General features: G+C 44.4%; 1 protein-coding gene across 7 annotated transcripts in view; it reads right to left on the reverse strand.

Annotated features, from left to right (window-relative positions):
- SHLD1 (shieldin complex subunit 1) overlaps positions 1 to 20,396 on the reverse strand; it is a 111,881-nt gene that overhangs the window by 88,585 nt on the left and 2,900 nt on the right. For all 7 annotated transcript variants that reach the window (XM_015457817.3, XM_005568395.4, XM_065522795.1 and 4 more), the window contains one exon: positions 3,146 to 3,327. In XM_015457817.3, the coding sequence (XP_015313303.3) occupies positions 3,146 to 3,323 (178 nt within the window). In that variant the 5' untranslated portion in view covers positions 3,324 to 3,327. The remainder of the gene's footprint in view (positions 1 to 3,145; positions 3,328 to 20,396) is intronic.

Here is a 20,396-nt window from a genome sequence, read left to right on the forward strand (position 1 = left end):
GATCATGCCAATGTGCTCTAGCCTGGGTGACAGAGAGAGACTCCATCTCAAAAAAAAAAAAGCCTGAGCTGACCAGACAGTACTGCAGTGTGCTGAGCACCCCAGCTGATAAGGAATTGGATCTCATCCGTCCACTCCGTGCCACACACTATGCCTCGTGCACTGAATTGTACAGCCTTATGACCTTATGACCTCCCCAACAAGGAGGTGCTGTTATCATCTCCATTTTACAAATAAGGAGATAGGTACAGAGAGGCTAAGTGGCTCGTCCAAAGTCAAACCAGGGGAAGAAGCAGAACCAGAATTCCAACCAGACTGTATAACCCAGCACGACCGCCACTAATACCATGTAAAATGGCTGTCTTAGCGTTTGAGTACCCCTTCTCATGTTTAGACATGGGTTCCCCAAACAACTATTTTGGCATAGAATATCCATATTTTTAACAAACACCCCTACATAAATATTTCAACATGCTCCTTATTTTCAGAGCTGTCAACCAATTCCAATTAATAACAGTTGCTTTTCGACAGATTAGTCAACTAACAGGAAATAAAAAATAAAAACCGAGTCCACACTGAATTCCCTAAGGGAACAGAGCCATTGCCTCAAAGTATTTCAACGTGCTAATACTTCTAAAGTTTTGTTCAAACTGGGTATGGTGGCTCACTCCCATTATCCCAGCACTTTGGGAGGCCATGGTGGGAGGATCACTTGAGGCCAAGAGTTTGAGACTTGCGTGGGCAACAAAGCGAGACCCTGTCACTACAAAATATTTTTAAAAATTAAAAAAAAAAAAAAAAAAAAAAAAGCCAGGTATGGTGATGTGAGCCTGTAATCCCAACTACTTGAGAGGCTGAGGCAGGAGGATAGCTTCAGCTCAGGAGTTCAAGGCTGCAGTGAGCTGTGATGGTGCCACGGTACTCCAGCCTAGGCACAGAGCAAGATCCTGTCTCTAAATAAATAAATAAATAAATACACAAACAAAGTTCTGTTCAACTGCCTCCATTCACTCATTCTAAGAAATGCTGTTGCTACCCAGGGATGATGAAAAAATCCATTTTAGGGACAGAAAGTCATGTAGAGGCAGCAGGATGGCAGGGAAAAAAGGGAAGGTCAAAGGAACTAAGATGTTAAGTCTAGAAAGGAAAAGGATAAAGAATTATCTAATTCTTGGTCAGTGATATGGTTTGGATTTGTGTCCCTGCCCAAATGTCATGTGGAATTGTCATCCCCAGTGTTGGAGGTGGTGCCTGGTGGGAGGTGATTGGTTCATGGGGCAGTTCCTCCTAAATGATTTATAGCACCATCCCCTTGGTGCTGGGGTCTCATGAGATCTGGTTGTTTAAAAGTGTGTAGCACCTTCCCCCGCTTTCTTCCTCCCGCTCCAGCCATGTGAAGTGCCAGCTTCCCCTTCACCTTCCACCCTGATTGATGCCCAGTAGGTGCTGCTATGCTTCCTGTACAGCCTTCAGAACTGTGAGTCAATTAAACCTCTTTTCTCTATAAATTACCCAGTCTCAGGCATCTCTTTATAGCAGTGTGAGAACAAACTAACACAGTCAGGTACTAAATTAAACAGGAGACTTACTGATCCTGATTACTCTATGTCCTGAAAATCAGAAGAGAATCCCAAAAGAGTTTAAACATATTTCTCCATAGAATTCTTGAAGGCAATGACAGTTACACATCCTACCTATAGTCATCACTGAACTTATCATCATTAAAGGCTACATTTCCTTAGTACCCACAATGAGTTGTTTCTAAAAATATATATTTGGATTTTGTTGTTGTTGTTGTTTGTTTTTTGTTTTGAGACAGGGTTTTGCTCTTTCGCCCAGACTGGAGTGAAGTGGCGCGATCTCAGCTCACTGCAACCTCCGCCTCCCGGGTTCAAGTGATTCTCCTGCTTCAGCCTCCTGAGTAGCTGGGATTACAGGCGCCCACCACCACACCTGGCTAATTTTTGTATTTTCAGTAGAGACAGGGTTTCGCCATGTTGGCCAAGGTGGTCTTGAACTCCTGACCTTAGGTGATCCACCCGTCTAGCCTTCCAAAGTATTAGGATTACAGGCATGAGACACCATGCCTGGCCATATGGATTTCTTAATATTAACAACAACAGCATCGACTGAGCACCCATCGATGGCAGAAAAACCATGCTAAGTACCTTGCAGGTTTACCTTAAGTTAAACCTGACTAGGTGGAGCAAGCATTCTGATCGCCATTTTGTAGCTGACTCTGGAGCTCAGAGGGGTTAAGAAGCATGCCCCAAGTCACACAGCCAGTAAGTGGCAGAGCTGAACTTCAAATCCAGGTCTGTGTGATAAACCCAGGGGATTAACCAAAACTAACGAGAAATAAATGAATAAATAAATAAATCCAGGTCTGTGGACCTCCAGACTCAGATCAGGTAATTAATATGAAAGAGAGGGCTTTACAGTTACTAAAGACAGTTACTACCTACGTCAGGGAATTAGCATTAGCTTAAATAATAGGCGTTTCGGCAATCTAGTCAGGAAACCTTGTAGAAAGGTTGTTACTTAAATCCAGAGTATACTTCATACAAGGAATGCTAAAGTCTCTATTTTTACTACTCATCACATATAACAGGCCCACATTGCTATTTTCAGAGTTTTTTTTTTTTTTTTTTTTTTTTTGAGACGGAGTCTTGCTCTGTCGCCTGTGCTGGAGTGCAGTGGCCAGATCTCAGCTCACTGCAAGCTCCGCCTCCCAGGTTCACGCCATTCTCCTGCCTCAGCTTCCCGTGTAGCTGGGACTACAGGCGCCCGCCACCTTATTTTCTGAGTTTTAAAAGAACAAAACAAAAAAAACCAATTCCACTCTCTGTTGAACCAAATATTCCCCTGCTTCTGAACTCATTTTGAGGGAGATTAGAAAGACACCTGAGATTAACAGCAACAATAACAAAAAGACTCCAGGAAACAGCTCCTTGTCATTGCTGTGCCAGGGAAGCTGTCCTTTGAAGTTCCTCCTAACAGCTTTGCTTAGGTAAGATGTTTTTCTGCCTAAGACAATGAAGCCTTCTCAGAAATCTGCTATTGGAAGACAGCGAAACAAACTATCACACACCCGTATAGCTGCTGGTTGTTTTTAAGTTAGTTTGTTTTAAACTCTGCTTATTACCTGGATCCACATCAGAAGAACAAGGAAGAGAATGGAATTCCAAAGAACTGAAAGCCTCGCTGTTGGCTTCTTGGCTGGGTCTCTGCAGGACATAATCTCCTATGTCACACACTGATGGCAGGTCCAAAGCACTGCTCTCCTCTGACAAGCTGCCTGAAGTGGCGTCCCTGGCTGCCATAGTCCTGCCATGGAAAAAATAAAACAATTCAATAAAAAACGCACCACATAGTAGGATCCTTCACTGGAGACAGAGCTTGAAGAATTTTATTTGTTTTTCTTATTTTTATTTTTGTAGAGATCAGGTCTCACTAAGTTGCCCAGGTTGGTCTTGAACTCCTGGGCTTAAGCAATCTTCCCACCTCACCTCCCAAAGTGATGGGATTATGGGTGTGAGCCACCATACCCACCCAAAAAATTTTAAAGGTCAAACAACAGTGAAATCAGAATGATTTACAGTAGTCCCCCCTCATGTGTGATTTTGCTCTCTGCAGTTTCAGTTAATCTCACTCAACCATGGTTCAAAAATACTACATGGAAAACTCCAGAAACAAACAATTGGTAAGTTTGCAATTGTGCACCATTCTGAGTATTGTGATGAAATCGCGTGCTGTCCTACTCCGTCCCACCTGGGACATTAATTACCCCTCCGTCCAGTGTATCTGAACTATACATGCTACCTGCCCCTTAGTCATTCAGTAGCCTTCTCAGTTATGAGATTGACGGTTGTGGTATCACAGTGCTTGTGTTCAAGTAACTCTTATTTTACTTATTAATGGCCCCAAAACACAAGAGTAGTGATGCCGGCAAGTCAGATATGCCAAAGATAGGCTACAAAGTACTTTCTTTAGGCAAAAAGGTAAAGTTGACTGGGCGCACTGGCTCACACCGGTAATCCCAGCACTTTGGGAGGCTGAGGTGGGTGGATCACCTGAGGTCAGGAGTTCAAGACTAGCCTAGCCAAGCCAACATGGTGAAACCCGTCTCTACTAAAAATACAAAAATTAGCCAGGCGTGGTGGTAGGCACCTATAATCCCAGCTACTTGGGAGTCAGAAGCAAGAGAATCCCTTGAACCTGTGAAGTGAAGGTTGCAGTGAGCCGAGACCATGCCATTGCACTCCAGCCTGGGCAAACTCCATCTCAAAAAAAAAAAAAAAAGGTAAAAGTTCTCAACTCAATAAGGAAAGAAAAAAATCATATGCCTAGGTTACTAAGATCTACTGTAACAAGGAATCTTCTATCCATGAAATTGTGAAGAAGGAAAAAAAAAAAATTCATGTCAGTCTTGATGACACACCTCAAACCGCAAAAGTTACAGCCACACGGAGGTTGCAGTGAGCCGAGATCGCACCACTGCACACCAGCCTGGGCTACAGAGCAAGACTCTGTCTCAAAAAAAAAAAAAAAAAAAAGTTATGGAGTTACGACCACAGTACATAAGTGCTTAGTTAAGATGGAAAAGGCATTACATTTGTGGGTAGAAGACGTGAACAGAAAGGTGTTCTGACAGCAATGTGTTGTACCAGAAAGCACGGAGCCTACACAAAGACATCAGCAAGGATCCCCTGAAACAAGTGACACCCAGCCATTTACCGCAAGTAAGGGACCGTTATACAGATTCAAGAATAGGTTTGGACTGAAAAGCATAAAAACTACTAAAGAGGTTGCATTTGCCAGTGAAGAAGCTGCTGCCACATTTTCGGCAGACTTGAAGAAGTAGATTAAGGAGAAAAGATATCATACACAGCAAGTCTTCAATTGCAATAAGACCGGCCTCTTCTGGAAGAAGATGACCAACAGAACCTAAATTCATAAAAGTGCAAAGGAAGCACCAGGGCATAAAGCACGGAAAGACAGATTAACTCTCGTACTGTGTGGCAACGCTGCAGGGCATATGATAAAGCCAAGCATGGTGTACAGAGCAAAGAACCCATGTGCCCTCAAAAGCAAAACCAAAACTTATTTATACTTGTGTTCTGGCCATATAATCAGAAAGTATGAGTGACAGCTGTCTTGTTTATAGAATGGTTCCACCAATGCATCAATGGTTCCCAGAAGTGAAAAAATATTTGAAAGAGGAAGGGTTGGAATTTAAGGACCTATTAATAATAGATAATGTACCCAGCCATCCTGAATCTGTTTGCCATGAACATGAAAATGCTGAGGTTGTATTTTTATCTGCAAATACAACCTTTTTCTTCAGCCGCTTGACTAGGACATCATTCATTTTCCCAAGGCCACATACATCTGCCTGGTATTTCATCACATTCAATCAGCAATTGATGCAGATCGTAAACTGGAAATAATGTAGTGCTGGAAATCATTCACTATTGCTGATGCAATAGCACTCATCAAAGTTGCAATGGATGAATTAAATCACAAACTAAATGCCTGCTGGAAGGACTGATGGAGTGGCAGTTGTGAATGATTTTAAAGCCTTCCCTGAAATTGATAGAGAAGTTGGGAAAATCATCCATGCAACAAGACAAGTTGATGGAGAAGGATTTGCTGATATGCTTGATGAAGTAGAAGGACATACTGAAGGCCATTGAGAAGTGTTAACAAATGAGGAACTGGAAGAACTTGTCATGTCCTCTATAGAGGAAGAGGAAGATGAAGAAGAAGAAACTAAAGCAGAACCAGCCATGTGGACATTACTAAAATTTGCTGAAGTGTTTCAAACTGCACAGACATGAAAACATAAAATTATGGCATACGATCCTCAGATGGAACGCAGCATTAAAATCACCCGTATGATCACAGATAGTCTACAACTTCGCAGCAACACTTTTATGGAGTTACAAAGAAAGGCAACGACCTCTGATTACAATGTTCTTCCAAAAGTTTTCAGCAAAAAACACTATCAAGGATCCCCAAGCATCGAGATCTTCATGGCTCAATGATCCAGGATTGCCCGAAGCAGAGGATCCTCCTTCTGATGTAACCTCAGTAGCCGAACACTACATCACAGTGCCTGCGCCATTCACCTCCCTTCATCTCATCACATAGGTATTTTCTTTTTTTTTTTTTTTTTGAGACGGAGTTTCACTTGTTGCCCAGGCTGGAGTGCAATGGCGCGATCTCGGCTCACTACAACCTCCACCTCCCAGGTTCAAGCGATTCTCCTGCCTCAGCCTCTCAAGTAGCTGGGATTACAGGCATGCGCCACCAGGCCTGGCTAATTTTTGTATTTTTAGTAGAGATGGACTTTTGCCATGTTGGCCAGGCTGGTCTCGAACTCCTGACCTCAGATGATCCACCCGTCTCAGCCTCCTAAAGTGCTGGGATTACAGGTATGAGCCACCGTGCCCGGCCACGTAGGCATTTCATCATCTCACATCACCACAGAAAGAAGGGTGAATATAGTACAATAAGATATTTTGAGAGAGAGACCACATTCACATAACTTATATTACAGTACACTCTAATGGCTGTTCTATTTTATTATTAGTTTTGCTGTTCATCTCCTATTGTGCCTAATTTATAAATTAACCTTTATCATAGGTATGTATGTATGCATAGGAAAAAACATAGTACATACTGGGTTCAGTACCATCTGCCATTTCAGGCATCCCTTGGGGGGGGTCCGTAGTCCACCTCAAGGGTAAGGCAGGACTGCTGTACTTTTCCTTGCTATTGATGGTCTTTAATTCAGTATTTGTTTACCATTTTCTTCATGATGAGAAAGAAATGCTCTCAGCAGAAAAGAAACATTAATAATTTCAGCTGGAAAATAAACTGCATGTCTGAAAAGGGAAGGGTTCAATCAGAGAGCACTCTCTCAGTGAAACATTACACAGCACCACAATTCAAGGCCTACAAGAATATTTGATAAGGCTGGGCGCAGTGGCTCACGCCTGTAATTCCAGCACTTTGGGAGTCCAAGGCAGAAGCATCGCTTGAGCCCAGGAGTTGAAGACCAGCCTGGGCAACATAGCAAGACCCCATTTTTACAAAAAATTTTTAAAATTAGCCAAGTATGGTGGCATGTGCCTGTAGTCCCAGCTACTCAGGAGGCAGAGTTGGGAGAATCACTTGAGCCTGGGAGGTCAAGGCTGCAGTGAGCTGTGATTGTGCCAATGCACTCCAGCCCAAGAGAGAGTGAGATCCGTGTTTTACCAAAAAAAAAAAACAAAAAAAAAAAAGAAGAAGAAGATTAGATGAGAAGGGGAACTGTCCATGATACATTAAATGTGGTGAGCATAGCTGCCTTCCAAGCAGTTGACCTGGGTTTGATTTCCGGCCAATGTGCCCACATGCATACATACACGCGATACATTAAATGTAAAAAGGTTCTAAACATTAAGGAGGGTTTGGTCCAGATTATATAAAATAAAATGCCATGTGTAGGATGTGTGTGTGAGAAATACTATTAGATAAAGCTAGGAGGAAAAATGTCTAGAAGGGCATATCCAGTGAATTAATTTCACTAGTTATCTGGGTAATATGATTACAGGTGATTTGCATTTTCCTCTATGGGTCACTCAAACATGCAGTCAGTCAATTATTTAATATGATGGGCCTGGTGTCAGGCACTGGGAACACAAAGGTGAATGTCACAGACGCTTCCCTCCTAGTTTGGAGTGATCCAAACACAGACACGTATCTTGTTAACACAGTGAGTCAAGACAGAAGAGCCCAGGAGGGGCAGGAGGTTTTCTGGAAGAGGTTTTGCCCAAGCGTGGGGCAGGCCAGCCATGGCCAGAGGAAAGTGTGAACTCAGGAAGAACCAGCTCGGACAAGCACAGTGCCACAGGGTATCAGGGGGTTTAAAGTGAGTGTCGAGAATTGGCTGGGGGTTGTGGCTCAAATGCTGTAATCCCAGCACTTTGGGAGGCCAAGGCAGGCGGATCACCTGAGGTCAGGAGTTCGAGACCAGTCTGGCCAACATGGTGAAACTCCGTCTCTACTAAAAATATAAAATTAGCTGGGCATGGTGGCATGCACCTGTAATCCCAGCTACTCGGGAGGTGGAGGCCCGAGAATCGCTTGAACCCAGGAGGCAAAGGTTGCAGTCAGCCGAGATCACACCACTGCACTCTAGCCTGGGTGAGAGAGTGAGATGCTGTCTCAAAAAAAAAAAAAAAAAAAAAAAAGAATTGATCACTCAGTGAGTAAATGGGAAAGGACAAACTCTGTGGTCTCAGCTGGATGGCTACAGAGCCCTTCTCCTCCTGTACCCAGCTCTGGGAAGGCCTGGCTGCTATCAGCAACTTGGATACAAAGACTCTTTAGCTGAGCTCTGGAAGCCTCCAAGGTGGCTTAGTGGAGTCAGCATTTGGACATTTCACTAGGTGTTCCCTACCCCTCCATTACTCTCTGACTCAGAAGCTGCTGTCATCCATAACTCTTATGATAGCTGGCACCAGGTGTCATGAGTGCCATGGGCCACCGTGTATATGCAGAGCAGTTATCGGGTCAGATTTGCAGATTTGGCAGCTGGGTAGCAGGTGAACTTGTCACACTTAATCCTGGTGGCAGGCAATCTCATGAACAAGAATTCACTCACCTGCAGTGGTCCAGGTGGGAGAGGAGGAGCACATGAATGAGGTCAGGGCCCCATGGGTCAAGAATAGATTAAGAGAGATTAAGAATAGATTTACAAACTGAAATGAGAGCACAACTTAATAAGTGAACAAAGAGGCTGGGTGCGGTGGCTACCACTTTGGGAGGCGGAGGTAGGAGGATTGCTGCTCAAGAGTTTGAGACCAGCCTGGGCAACATAGCAAGACCTTGTATCTACTAAAAATTTTTTAAAAGTATGTAGCCAGGCAGAGTGGTGCATGCCTGTAGTCCCAGCTACTCAGGAGGCTGAGATGGGAAGATCGCTTGAGCCAGGCGGTCGGGGATACAGTAACGCGAGATTGTGCCACTGCACTCCAGCTTGGGCGATGGAGTGAGACCCTGTCTCAAAAAAAAAAAAAAAAAAGAAAAGAAAAGACAAAGTGAATGGAGAAATGTGTCAAAGAGGAGCTGAGAGTCAACAAGGAGTGACAGTTTCAGTGATTCGGCTTTTTTATTAACTGGGTTAGAGGTGACAGGAAAAGACAGTTTTCAGAGGAGGCAATATCCAAATTATGGCATCCTATGCAGCTGTTAAAATGACAGTCAGAACTTCAAAGATCTCAAAAACCTATGTTTGAATGAAAGAAGTAATTTCAGGCTGGGCGTGGTGGCTCAAGCCTATAATCCTAGTACTTTGGGAGGCAGAAGTGGCAGGACTGTTTGAGGCCAAGAGTTCAAGACCAACCTGGCCAACATAGCCAGACCTCAACTCTACAAGAGAAAAAATATAATTAATTTAAAAAAGAAGTAATTTAAGAATAACATGAGCAGCGTAATCATAAGAGTAGTTCCCATTTACTGAATGCTTGTTAGAGGCCAGGCATTGTGCTAAGAGCTTCATCTGTCACTATGAGGCAGGTACTCCTATCAGTACCCTCATTAACAGTCAGACCCAGACACAGAGAGAAGTAAAGTCACTTGCCCAGGGAAACACATCTCAAAAGGAGCTAAGCTAGGATGAATGCAGCCAAAAGTCCTCCCAGCATCCTGTGTCTGCACAGCCCCAGTGCTGCAGCCTAAACTACCATGTGATTAGGCAAAGATAGGAGGTATATTAAAACAAATCAACAGTGAGACCTGGCAAGATCTTTTTGTTTGAGGACACCCAGTCACATGCTGTTGTGCACATTCACTCAGGCAGAGAGTGAGCCAAGCTATCAGCTGATTGCTCCTGAAAGGAATGGAGTGATCAAGGTTCCTAAAGAAGCAAGAACATCCTGTCTTTTCACAGGTTCTATATTAGCCAACCAAGCCTGAAGCTTCAGCAAACACCTCCGCGCCAGGCAACTTTGTCTCCCCCTTCTCCCTTCATGTTACCTAACACTCTGCTCTGGAGGCTTCTGGAAGGGGAACAAACAGGTCAGTGAATGATGCTGGCATATCCTGCCTGCCTGCAAAGGTGCCTTGAAATCAACCATCAACTGAGAGTGGCAACAGTGATATGAAATGAATGGAATCCTTTTTGAAAACAAATAGCACATTGATGTGATACCTATATTTTCTTTGTTTTCAAAATCACTTAAATGCCAAATACATCACAAACTGGGAACTGGACCATAAAAAGAAGACATGTCGGCTGGGTACAGTAGCTGACGTCTGTATTCCCAGCACTTTGGGACCCCGAGATGGATCATGGGGTGGATCACGTGAGGTCAGGAGTTTGAGACCAGCCTGGCCAACATATTGAGACCCTGTCTCCACTAAAAATAAAAATAAAAATAAAAAATTAGCTGGGTGTGGTGGTGCACGCCTGTAGTCCCAGCTACTTGGGAGGCTGAGGCAGGAGAATCACTTGAATCTGGGAGGCAGAAGTTGCATTGAGCCAAGATTGCGCCACTGCACTCCAGCCTGTATGACAGAGCGAGACTCCATCTCAAAAAAAAAAAATGACCAGGCACGGTGGCTGACACCTGTAATCCCAGCACTTTGGGAGGCCGAGGCAAGCAGATCACCTGAGGTCAGAAGTTTGAGACCAGCCTGGCCAACATGGTGAAACTCTGTCTCTACTTAAAAAAAAAAAAAAAAAAGAAGGAAAAAAAAGGATTTGTGCATATAAAATACATTATTTGGGACTCAGTGAAGTTGCACAGAAGTGAAAAACAAGCAGTGGAGGCAGATTAAACCCTTCTTGTGGTGTGAACAACCTTGGGCTGGCAAGCAGAATGCAATGATTATCCTTTGTCCCAAACCTTTTGATAATGTGGTTCAACTTCCTTCTCTAGAAGTGCTTATTTTCGTCTCTTAAGGGTGATTTAATTACATGGCCTGGCACGGTGGCTCACACTTGTAATCCCAGCACTTTGGGATGCCAAGGTGGGTGGATCACAAAGTCAGGAGTTTGAGACCACCCTGGCCAACATGGTGAAACCCCATCTCTACTAAAATTACAAAAAAAATTAGCCAGGCGTGGTGAGGTGCGCATCTGTAGTCTCAGCTACTTTGGAGGCTCAGGCGAAAGGATCACTTGAACCCGGGAGGTGGAGGTTGCAGTGAGCCGAGATCGTGCCACTGCACTCCAGTTTGAGTAACAGAGTGAGACTCTGTCTCAAAAATTAAATAAATAAACAAATATGAAAAAAGTTATTGAACTATGCAATCTAAATATTCTTTTTTTTTTTTCTGGGCACAGTGGCTCACACCTGTAGTCCCAGCACTTTGGGAGGCCAAGTTGGGAGGATCGCTTGAGGCTAGGAGTTCAAGACCAGCCTGGGCAATATAGCAAGACCTTGTCTATAAAAAAAATTAAAATAATAAATAAATAAACATTCTTTTTCAATACTGGAGAGTCCAGGATGCCCTGGGTTGCAGGCACAAGAAATCTTTAAGTATAGTGCATACAAACCTGTTTACCAGGAGGAAACAGCCATTCTTCTATTACTCTACAGATTCTCACAGACCTACAAATACAAGTCAATCAAGGTGCACACAGAAGAAGTGATTTAACTTCACTTATTTATCTTCCATTCAGCCACTTACCTCCAAATATTTTACACGAAAAGTTTCAGACATCCATAGAGCTACCCCCAGACTCTTACTATGATTTGCTTCATCACACAACTATCCATCTATCCAACTTTCTATCTACTCATCAATTCATCATATTTTTAAAACACATATTTCCATTTATATCTTAATTAAAGCTCTGATGGCCAGGCTGGAGTGCAGTGGCATGATCATAGCTGACTATAGCCTCAACCTCCTGGGCTCAAGTGATCCTCCCATCTCAGCTTCCTGAGTAGTTGGGACTGCAGGCATGAGACACCACATTTGGCTTTTTTTTTTTTTTGAGACAAGGTCTCACTATATTGCCCAGGCTGGTCTTGAATTCCTGGACTCAGGCCAGCCATCTTCCCACTCTGGCTTCCCAAGTGCTGGAATTACAGGCATGAGCCACCTTGCCTGGCCTTTACAATCTGCATTTTTGAACACCCACTCTGTTAGCTGAAGGAAGCATGAATTGGAGAACCATACTCATTTGTGGAGTTAAAGAGAATGGGTTTGAACCCCTGCTGTCACTTTTTAGCTGTGTCACCTTGGACAAGTCACTTAACCTGTTCTATAAATAGACAAGGAAATATATATACATATATATATTTTGAGACAGAGTCTTGCTCTGTCACCCAGGCTGGAGTGCAGTGGCACGATCTCGGCTCACTGCGACCTCCGCCTCCTGGGTTCAAGCAATTATCCTGCCTCACCCTCCTGAGTAGCTGGCATTACAGGTGCATGCCACCATGCCCAGTCAATTTTTCTATTTTTTTTAGTAAAGATGGGTTTCACCGTGTTGGCCAAGCTGATCTCGAACTCCTGACCTCAAGTGATCCGCCCACCTTGGCCTCTCAAAGTGCTGGGATTGTGGGTGTGAGCCATTGCACCCCGCCAGTTTCCTTGTCTATAAAATGGCTTGATGATGTAAACCAAAAAGTATCTGAGACAAGTCTCAATCAATTTAGAAGTTTATTTTGCTGAGGCTAAGGACATGCCCAGAAGAAATAAAGACAGAATCACAGAAACTGTCTGTGGTCTGTGCCCTTTCTCCAAAGATGAATTTGAGGGCTTCAATATTTAAAGGGGAAAAGTGGGCTAAGGGGAAAGAGGGAGGGTATGGTCATCCATGTGTCACAAGAGAAAAGGAGCAGGCAGGAGAATCGTCAATTACACACTGGTCTCATGCTCAGTAAATGGACACTTTACAGAAGATAAGATGAACATACAGTAGCTACCTGTGGAGATATTTAACCTTTTAACTGTAGTATTCTGCTTAGGAACAAAAGGAAAGACAGCTTCTTGTATGACTCAGCTTTCAGCTTAATTTTTTCCTCTGGCAGAGTGAACTGGAGTCCTGAGTTTTTATTTTCCTTTTACAATGATAATACTTATCTTACAGGCACACTTCTTTTTTTCTCTCTCTCTTTTTTTTTTTTTTTTTTTTTTTTGAGATGGAGTGTCGCTCTTGTTGCCTAGGCTGGAGTGCAATGGTGCAACCTCCGCCTCCCGGGTTCAAGCGATTCTCCTGCGTCAACCTCCCGAGTAGCTGGGATTATAGGCACACGCCACCACGCCTGGCTAATTTTGTGTTTTTAGTAGAGATGGGGTTTCTGCATGTTGGTCAGGCTGGTCTCAAACTCCCGACCTCAGGTGATCCACCCACCTCGGCCTTCCAAAGTGCTGGGATTATAGGAGTGAGCCACTGTGCCCAGCCACAGATACACTTCTTCGTGGCATGAGGTGCTATTCTTTTTTATTTTTATTTTTATTTTGAGATGGGGTCTCGCTCTGTCTCCAGGCTTGAGTACAGTGGCGCAATCTTGGCTCACTGCAACCTCTGCCTCCCGGGTTCAAGTGATTCCCTTGCCTCAGCCTCCCGAGTAGCTGGGACTACAGGTGCGCACTATCACGCCCAGCTAATTTTTTGTGTTTTAGTAGAGACGGGCTTTCACCATGTTAGCCAGGATGGTCTCAATCTCCTGACCTCGTGATCCACCCGCCTCGGCCTCCCAAAGTGCTGGGATTACAGATGTGAGCCACCGCACCCGGCCTGTGGTGCTATTTTTCTTTCTCTTTCACAGCCTGCTGCCTTCATATGGCAGGAAATGACAAGTGCCTCCCCCACAATAGCCAAGGGACTCAGCAAGTACCCAAAAAGTGTTGAGCAGGCACTGGTCCCCAAACCCTGCAGGTGAGAAAGCAAACATTTTTGTTATTAAATGTACCTGCTGGTTTGCTCACTTTATTTCTGCCATCGGCCAAATGTTCACCCCTCTACATCATTACCCACTCCGACAGTATGGCTGGACTCCTAGATCCAGTGGGCCTGTGGGGTTAATTTGGGCTAGGGTGAGTTTAGAAGTGACTTAGGAATCAGTTTGCTATTTATTTATTTCTAATTCCCTTCCTTTAAATGCATGTTGTGAAAAATCTAAAGAGAGAAGGTATTTCTAAACCAAAACTGGTGTCAATAAATAAAAGTTGGTTGTTTTTTTTTTTCTGAGACAGAGTCTCACTCTGTCACTCAGGCTGTGGTGTGATCTTGGCTCACTGCAACCTCTGCCTCCCAGGTTCAAGCAATTCTCTTGCCTCAGCCTCCCGAGTAGGTGGGATTACAGGTGCCCACCACCACACCCAGCTAAATTTTGTATTTTTAGTAGAGATGAGGTTTCACCATGTTGGTCAGTCTGGTCTTGAACTCCTGACCTCAGGTGATCCACCCACCTCAGCCTCCCAAAGTGCTAGGATTACAGGTGTGAGCCACCGTAATTTTTAGTGGAAAAAAAAAAATAATTACCTTCTAGAGTTATCATAAGAATTATAAGAAATTAATACATGAGGCCAGGCACAGTGGCTCATGCCTATAATTTCAGCACTTTGGTAGGCCAAGGTGGGCAGATCACTTGAGGTCCGTAGTTCAAGACAAGCCTGGCCAACATGGTGAAACCCCATCTCTACTAAAAATACAAAAATTAGCCGGTAGCGGTGGCGTGCACCTGTAATCCCAGCTACTGGGGTGGCTGAGGCAGGAGAATCACTTGAACCTGGGAAGCGGAGGTTGCAGTGAGCCGATATCACACCACTGCACTCCAGCCTGGGTGACAAAGCGAGACTCCATCTCACAACAAAACAAAAAAAAAAAGAAATTAATACATGAAAAATATTTAGTACAGTATCTGTGGCTCACTAATGGCTAGCTCAGATAAGTAAAATAGTAATCATTAAGAAACAAAGTATAGGCTCCTATCTTCTCAGCCTGCCTCTAGTTCACTTGCTCCTCTGTTTCCCATCCCGTGGCCACTTTGCTTCTTTCATCCTTTTTTATTTTTATTTTTATTTTTAATTTTACTTTAAGTCCTGGGATACATGTGCAGAAGGTGCAGGTTTGTTACGTAGGTATACATGTGCCATGGTGGTTTACTACACCTACCAACCCGTCATCTAGGTTTTAAGCCCTGCATGCATTAGATATTTGTCTTAATGCTCTCTTTCCCCTTGACCCCAACCCCGAACAGGCCCCCATGTGTGTTGTTCCCCTCCCTGTGTCCATGTGTTCTCATTGTTCAACTCCCACTTATGAGTGAGAACATGTGGTGTTTGGTTTTCTGTTCTGTGTTAGTTTGTTGAGAATGATGGCTTCCAGCTTCATCCATGTCCCTGCAAAGGACATGAACTCATTCTTTTTTATGGCTGCAGCTTCTTTCATCCTTATCTAGTATGTTCTATGATCCAAAATCTTGTTAGTGTCCTAAACTTCCCTCCCCTTCCCCATTTTGTCTTTTCATCACACCCCTTTGGCAAAACCCCAGCCTAGACAAACTCAACCACCTCCCCACTCTCCATGTGAGTCACCAAACAGGGCAGATTGGCTGTGCTCTAGATGAATGAGTGTCGACCTGAAACAGGCTGTCTCACTAAATGAATACTAAAATCCTTATCTCATAACTGTCTCTTCTCTTCTCCTTGACCACTTCATGTTTTCTCCACTCTTCTTCAATGCAGACCCTCCTCCAACACTCACATATCTTCCTCCTCTTTTTCATAATCACTTTGGTGGTTGTTTTTGTTTTTGTTTTTGCACCCAGGCTGGAGTGCAGTGGCACAATCTCAGCTCACTACAACCTCCTCCTCCCAGGCTCAAGCAATTCTCCTGCCTCAGTCTCCCAGGTAGCTGGGACTACAGGTGCACGCCACTATGCCCGGCTAATTTTTGTATTTTTAGTAGAGACGGGGTTTTGCCATGTTGGTCAGGCTGGTCTTGAACTCCTGACCTTAGGTGATCCACCTGTCTCGGCCTCTCAAAGTGTTGGGATTACAGGTGTGAGCCACCGAGCCCAGCCTCATCTTGGTTCTTAATCCACACACAAAAAAGCCAGCAGAGAGGAACTTCCTAACCTCCCCTACCAAACATAACAAAGGCTCCCACACCTGCACTCCACTTCACCTCTCCTTGCAACTGCAGAGCTGACCCTCCCCTAGCAAAGGCCCCCTCACACACACACCCCTGGGTTTTACATCCCACTCTCTGAACCTTTCCAGAAGCCTTCAGCAACAACAATCCTTTCTCTCTTTTCTGTTCGACTAGACCTTTCACTTAAACCCTTCTACATACCCAAATCTCCCCCATTTTCAACAAAAAAGAGGACGTTCATTGGAAATGCCACTGAAATATTTAAAGATAAGGAGACATGATATCTGCAATATACTGTCAAATATAGATGTGCATGTATGTGTGTGTGTGTATAAAAATAAAGAGACAGAGAATGATAAAGTAAATGGTTAAATGGTGCAAGTGTAGATAACTGGCGAATCTGGAAAACATTATTTGGGAATTCGTTGTACTAGTCATGAATTTTTTTTAAGATATAAAATTATATTAAAATAAAAAGTTGGCTGGGCACAGTGGCTCATGCCTTCAATCCTAGCAATTTGGGAAACCAAGGCAAGTAGATTGCTTAAGCCCAAGAATTTGAGACCAGCCTAGGCAACATGGTGAAACCCCATCCCTACAAAAAAAAAAAAAAAGGCATGCACCTGTACTCCCAGCTACTCAGATTCAGGAGGCTGAGGTGGGAGGATCACTCGAGCTCAGGAAGTCGAGGCTACAGTCAGCTGTGATTATGCCACTGTACTCCGGCCTGAGTAGCAGAGCTACACCCTATCTAAAAAATTTTTAGACCATGATCCCAGCACTTTGGGAGGCCAAGGTGGATGGATCACTTGGGGCCAGAAGTTCAAGACCAGCCTTGCCAACATGGCGAAATCCCATCTCTACTAAAAATACAAAAAATTATCTGGGCGTGGTGGTGCACGCCCGTAATCCCAGCTACTGAAAAGGCTGAGGCACGAGAATCGCTTGAAGCCAGGAGGCAGAGGTTGCAGTGAGCTGAGATTGCACCATTGCATTCCAGCCTGGGCAATAGAGCAAGACTCTTTCAAAAAAAAAAAAATTAATTAAAAAAAGTTGTCAGCCGGCTGCGGTGGCTCATGCCTATAATCCCAGCACTTTGGGAGGCCGAGGAGGGCAGATCACGAGGTCAAGAGTTTGAGACCAGCCTGGCCAACATAGTGGAACCCCGACTCTACTAAAAATACCAAAAATTAGCTGGGTATGGTGGCAGGCACCTGCAATCCCAGCTACTTGGGAGGCTGAGGCAGGAGAATCACTTGAAGCCAGGAGGTGGAGGTTGCAGTGAGCTGAGATCACGCCACTGCACTCCAGCCCGGCGGACAGTGCAAGACTCCATCTCAAAAAAAAAAAAAAAAAGTGTCAAGACAGATGAGAAAGAAAGAAAAAAAAAATTTGACATCTGCTCTCCTCACAGCCAGTCTCCTCTCCCCTCCACAAACATCGCAAAAGACCCCACAATTGGCTCATTTCCTCAACTCATAACTTCTAGATACTTCTTTTCTTTTCAGGATGACCTTCCCCAAACCGTCCTCCCACCTCTTTGCCTGTTTCTATCCTCCATCTCAAAATGGACTTCCTTAAGACATGGCCTGAGGCTGGGCGCTGTGGGCACCTGTAATCCCAGCACTTTGGGAGGCCGAGGTTGGTGGATCACGAGGTCAGCAGTTCGAGACCAGCCTGACCAAGAGGGTGAAACCCCGTCTCTACTAAAAATACAAAAATTAGCCAGGCATGGTGGTGGGCACCTGTAATCCCAGCTACTCGGGAGGCTGAGGCAGGAGAATGGCTTGAACCCAGGGGGTGGAGGTTGCAGTGAGCCGAGATCGTGCCATTGCACTCCAATCTCGGCAACAGAGCAAGACTCCGTCTCACAATAAAAATTAAAATAAAATACTTGGCCCAAAGCTCACTCCTTTCCTTTCCTTTCCTTCTCTGAGACATTAATTACCACCAAGAAACATCTCTAGCCCAAATCCCTCCGCCTTAGCTTGTACCTCGGACCCCCTCACTGACCCTGCATCTGACATAATGGATTTCCTTCAGGTTCTCCAATATACCCTGGTTCCTCCCACCACTGCACTTGTCCTTTCTTCCAGCAGAAGTACATCTCCCTCTCCTGGATAACGCTTCTAACATATGGAAGAGGAGGGAACGCTTCTCAATTCACTCTGTGCATCCTGTATTACCCTGACATCAAAACCAGAAAAAGATAGCGCAAGAAATCAAATCTAGCAACATATAAGAGGATCATATTCTATGACTACATAGACCTAATCCCAGAAATTCAAAGTTGTTTTAACATTTGAAAATCCTCAGGGATTGAGGACCCCTGTCTTAGTAGGTCTCATCCAGAAGACTCTTTTAAGGCCTCATAAGACATATTTAGCACCTATTCTCTCTAAAGCCTGCTACTTAGAGGCTTCATCTATACAACAGGAACCTTGGCTTCCACAACCCCCCTTATCTTAACTCAAGCATTTCTTTTCTTTTTCTTTTATCTTTTTTTTTTTTTGAGACAGGGTCTCGCTCTGTTACCCAGGCTGTAGTGCAGTGGTGTGATCTCAGCTCACTGCAACCCCTGCCTCCCAGGTTTAACCGATTCTCCTGCCTCAGCCTCCCGAGTAGCTGGAATTACAGGCATGTATCACCACGCCCAGCTAATTTTTGTATTTTTAGTAGAGATGGGGTTTCACCATGTTGGCCAGGCTGGTCTTGAACTTCTGACCTCAGGTGATCCGCCCACCTTGGCCTCCCAAAGTGCTGGGATTACAGGTGTGAGCCACCGTGCCCCGCCCAACTCAAACATTTCTTTATGCTGACTTCAACACTTCAGGCAAAGCAACCAATTTCCAATCAGTTTGAATTCACCTATGACCTGAAACCCTCTCCCCAAACATTTATACATTTTGAGGCCTAAAATGTATAAAACCAAGCTGTAATCTAACTACCTTGGGCACAAGTTCTCAGGACCTCCAGATGCTGTGTTACGGGCTATGGTCATTCATATTTGGCTCAGAATAAACCTCTTTAAATTTTTTACAGAGTTTGGCTTCTTTCATCAACAATGGGAAAGGAGGTTAGACATACCTCGTTATACCCACCTCTTTTTGGAGTTCAGGCAGAACAGCTGACCAACATGAATGTTAAAATAGAGATCATGGTCAGGTGCAGGGGCTGACACCTCTAGTCCCAGCACTTTGGGAGGCTGAGGCAGGAAGATCACTTAAGCCCAGGAGTTCAAGACCAGCTTGGGCAACATGGTGAAAACCTGACTCTACAAAAAATACAAAAACTAGCCAGGCATGGTGGTGCATGCCTGTAGTCCCAGCTACTCAGAAGGCTGAGATGGGAGGATTGCTTGAGCCCAGGAGGTTGGGGCTGCAGTGAGCTGAGGTCACACCACTGCATTCCAGCCTGGGTGACAGAGCGAGACCCTGTCTCAAGAAAAAAAAAAAAAAAAATCGTATGACTGACCAAACGGACTCTCTGTGGCAATAAGATACCAAACTATGCCTAGGTGTGGTGGCTGACGCCTGTAATCCCAACACTTCTGAAGTGGCATTGCTTGTCTGGGGTAATACCCGAGGTTCATTGTCTCATGCCAAGGAAATCAAAGACATGAACACACAAGGAGTGTGTTTAAGAGAGGAAAGTTTAATAGGCAAAAGAGAAAAGCTCTCCCATGCAGCGGGGCGGGGGGTTCCGAACGGATCTCCCCCGTTTGGGGCAAGATGAGGTTGGTTGTAGAGATGAGCTTGAGGAGCCAGTATCTGATTTACATGGGGCACAGAGGGTTGGTTGGACCAGGTGCGCCTTTTACAAAGCATGCGAAGAGGCTAGACATCCCACCCTAATCTTTTATTATACAAATAGTTTTAACCTGGCCAGTGCCATGTTGCTTGTACATGTGGCGACAAAGAAAAGGGAAGAGGAAACCTCCATGTTGAATATACCTGGCATCCAGCCCTTTTCTATTGGCACAGCTGCCGGCATTTACCCACGCAAGCTTCCAGCTTGTTCATCTATGCTTGCAGCTTGATTTTTCAGGCTGCTTTTTTTAAGAAATTATTTGGGGGCTGCTTTTTATTAAAAAGAAAACTTTACCAAGGATTTGCTAACCCTCGCTAACTGCCTAATTCGTTTCTTCTAGCTTCTGTATCACTTTGGGAGGCCGAGGTGAGAGGATCATTTGAGACCAAGAGTTCGACACCAGCCTGGGCCACATGGCAAGACCTTGTCTCTATGTTTTATATTTATATATATAGCTAACAAAGATACCAAATTATAA

Source organism: Macaca fascicularis, chromosome 10 (genome assembly GCF_037993035.2).
Source record: "Macaca fascicularis isolate 582-1 chromosome 10, T2T-MFA8v1.1".
Lineage (NCBI taxonomy): Eukaryota > Metazoa > Chordata > Mammalia > Primates > Cercopithecidae > Macaca > Macaca fascicularis.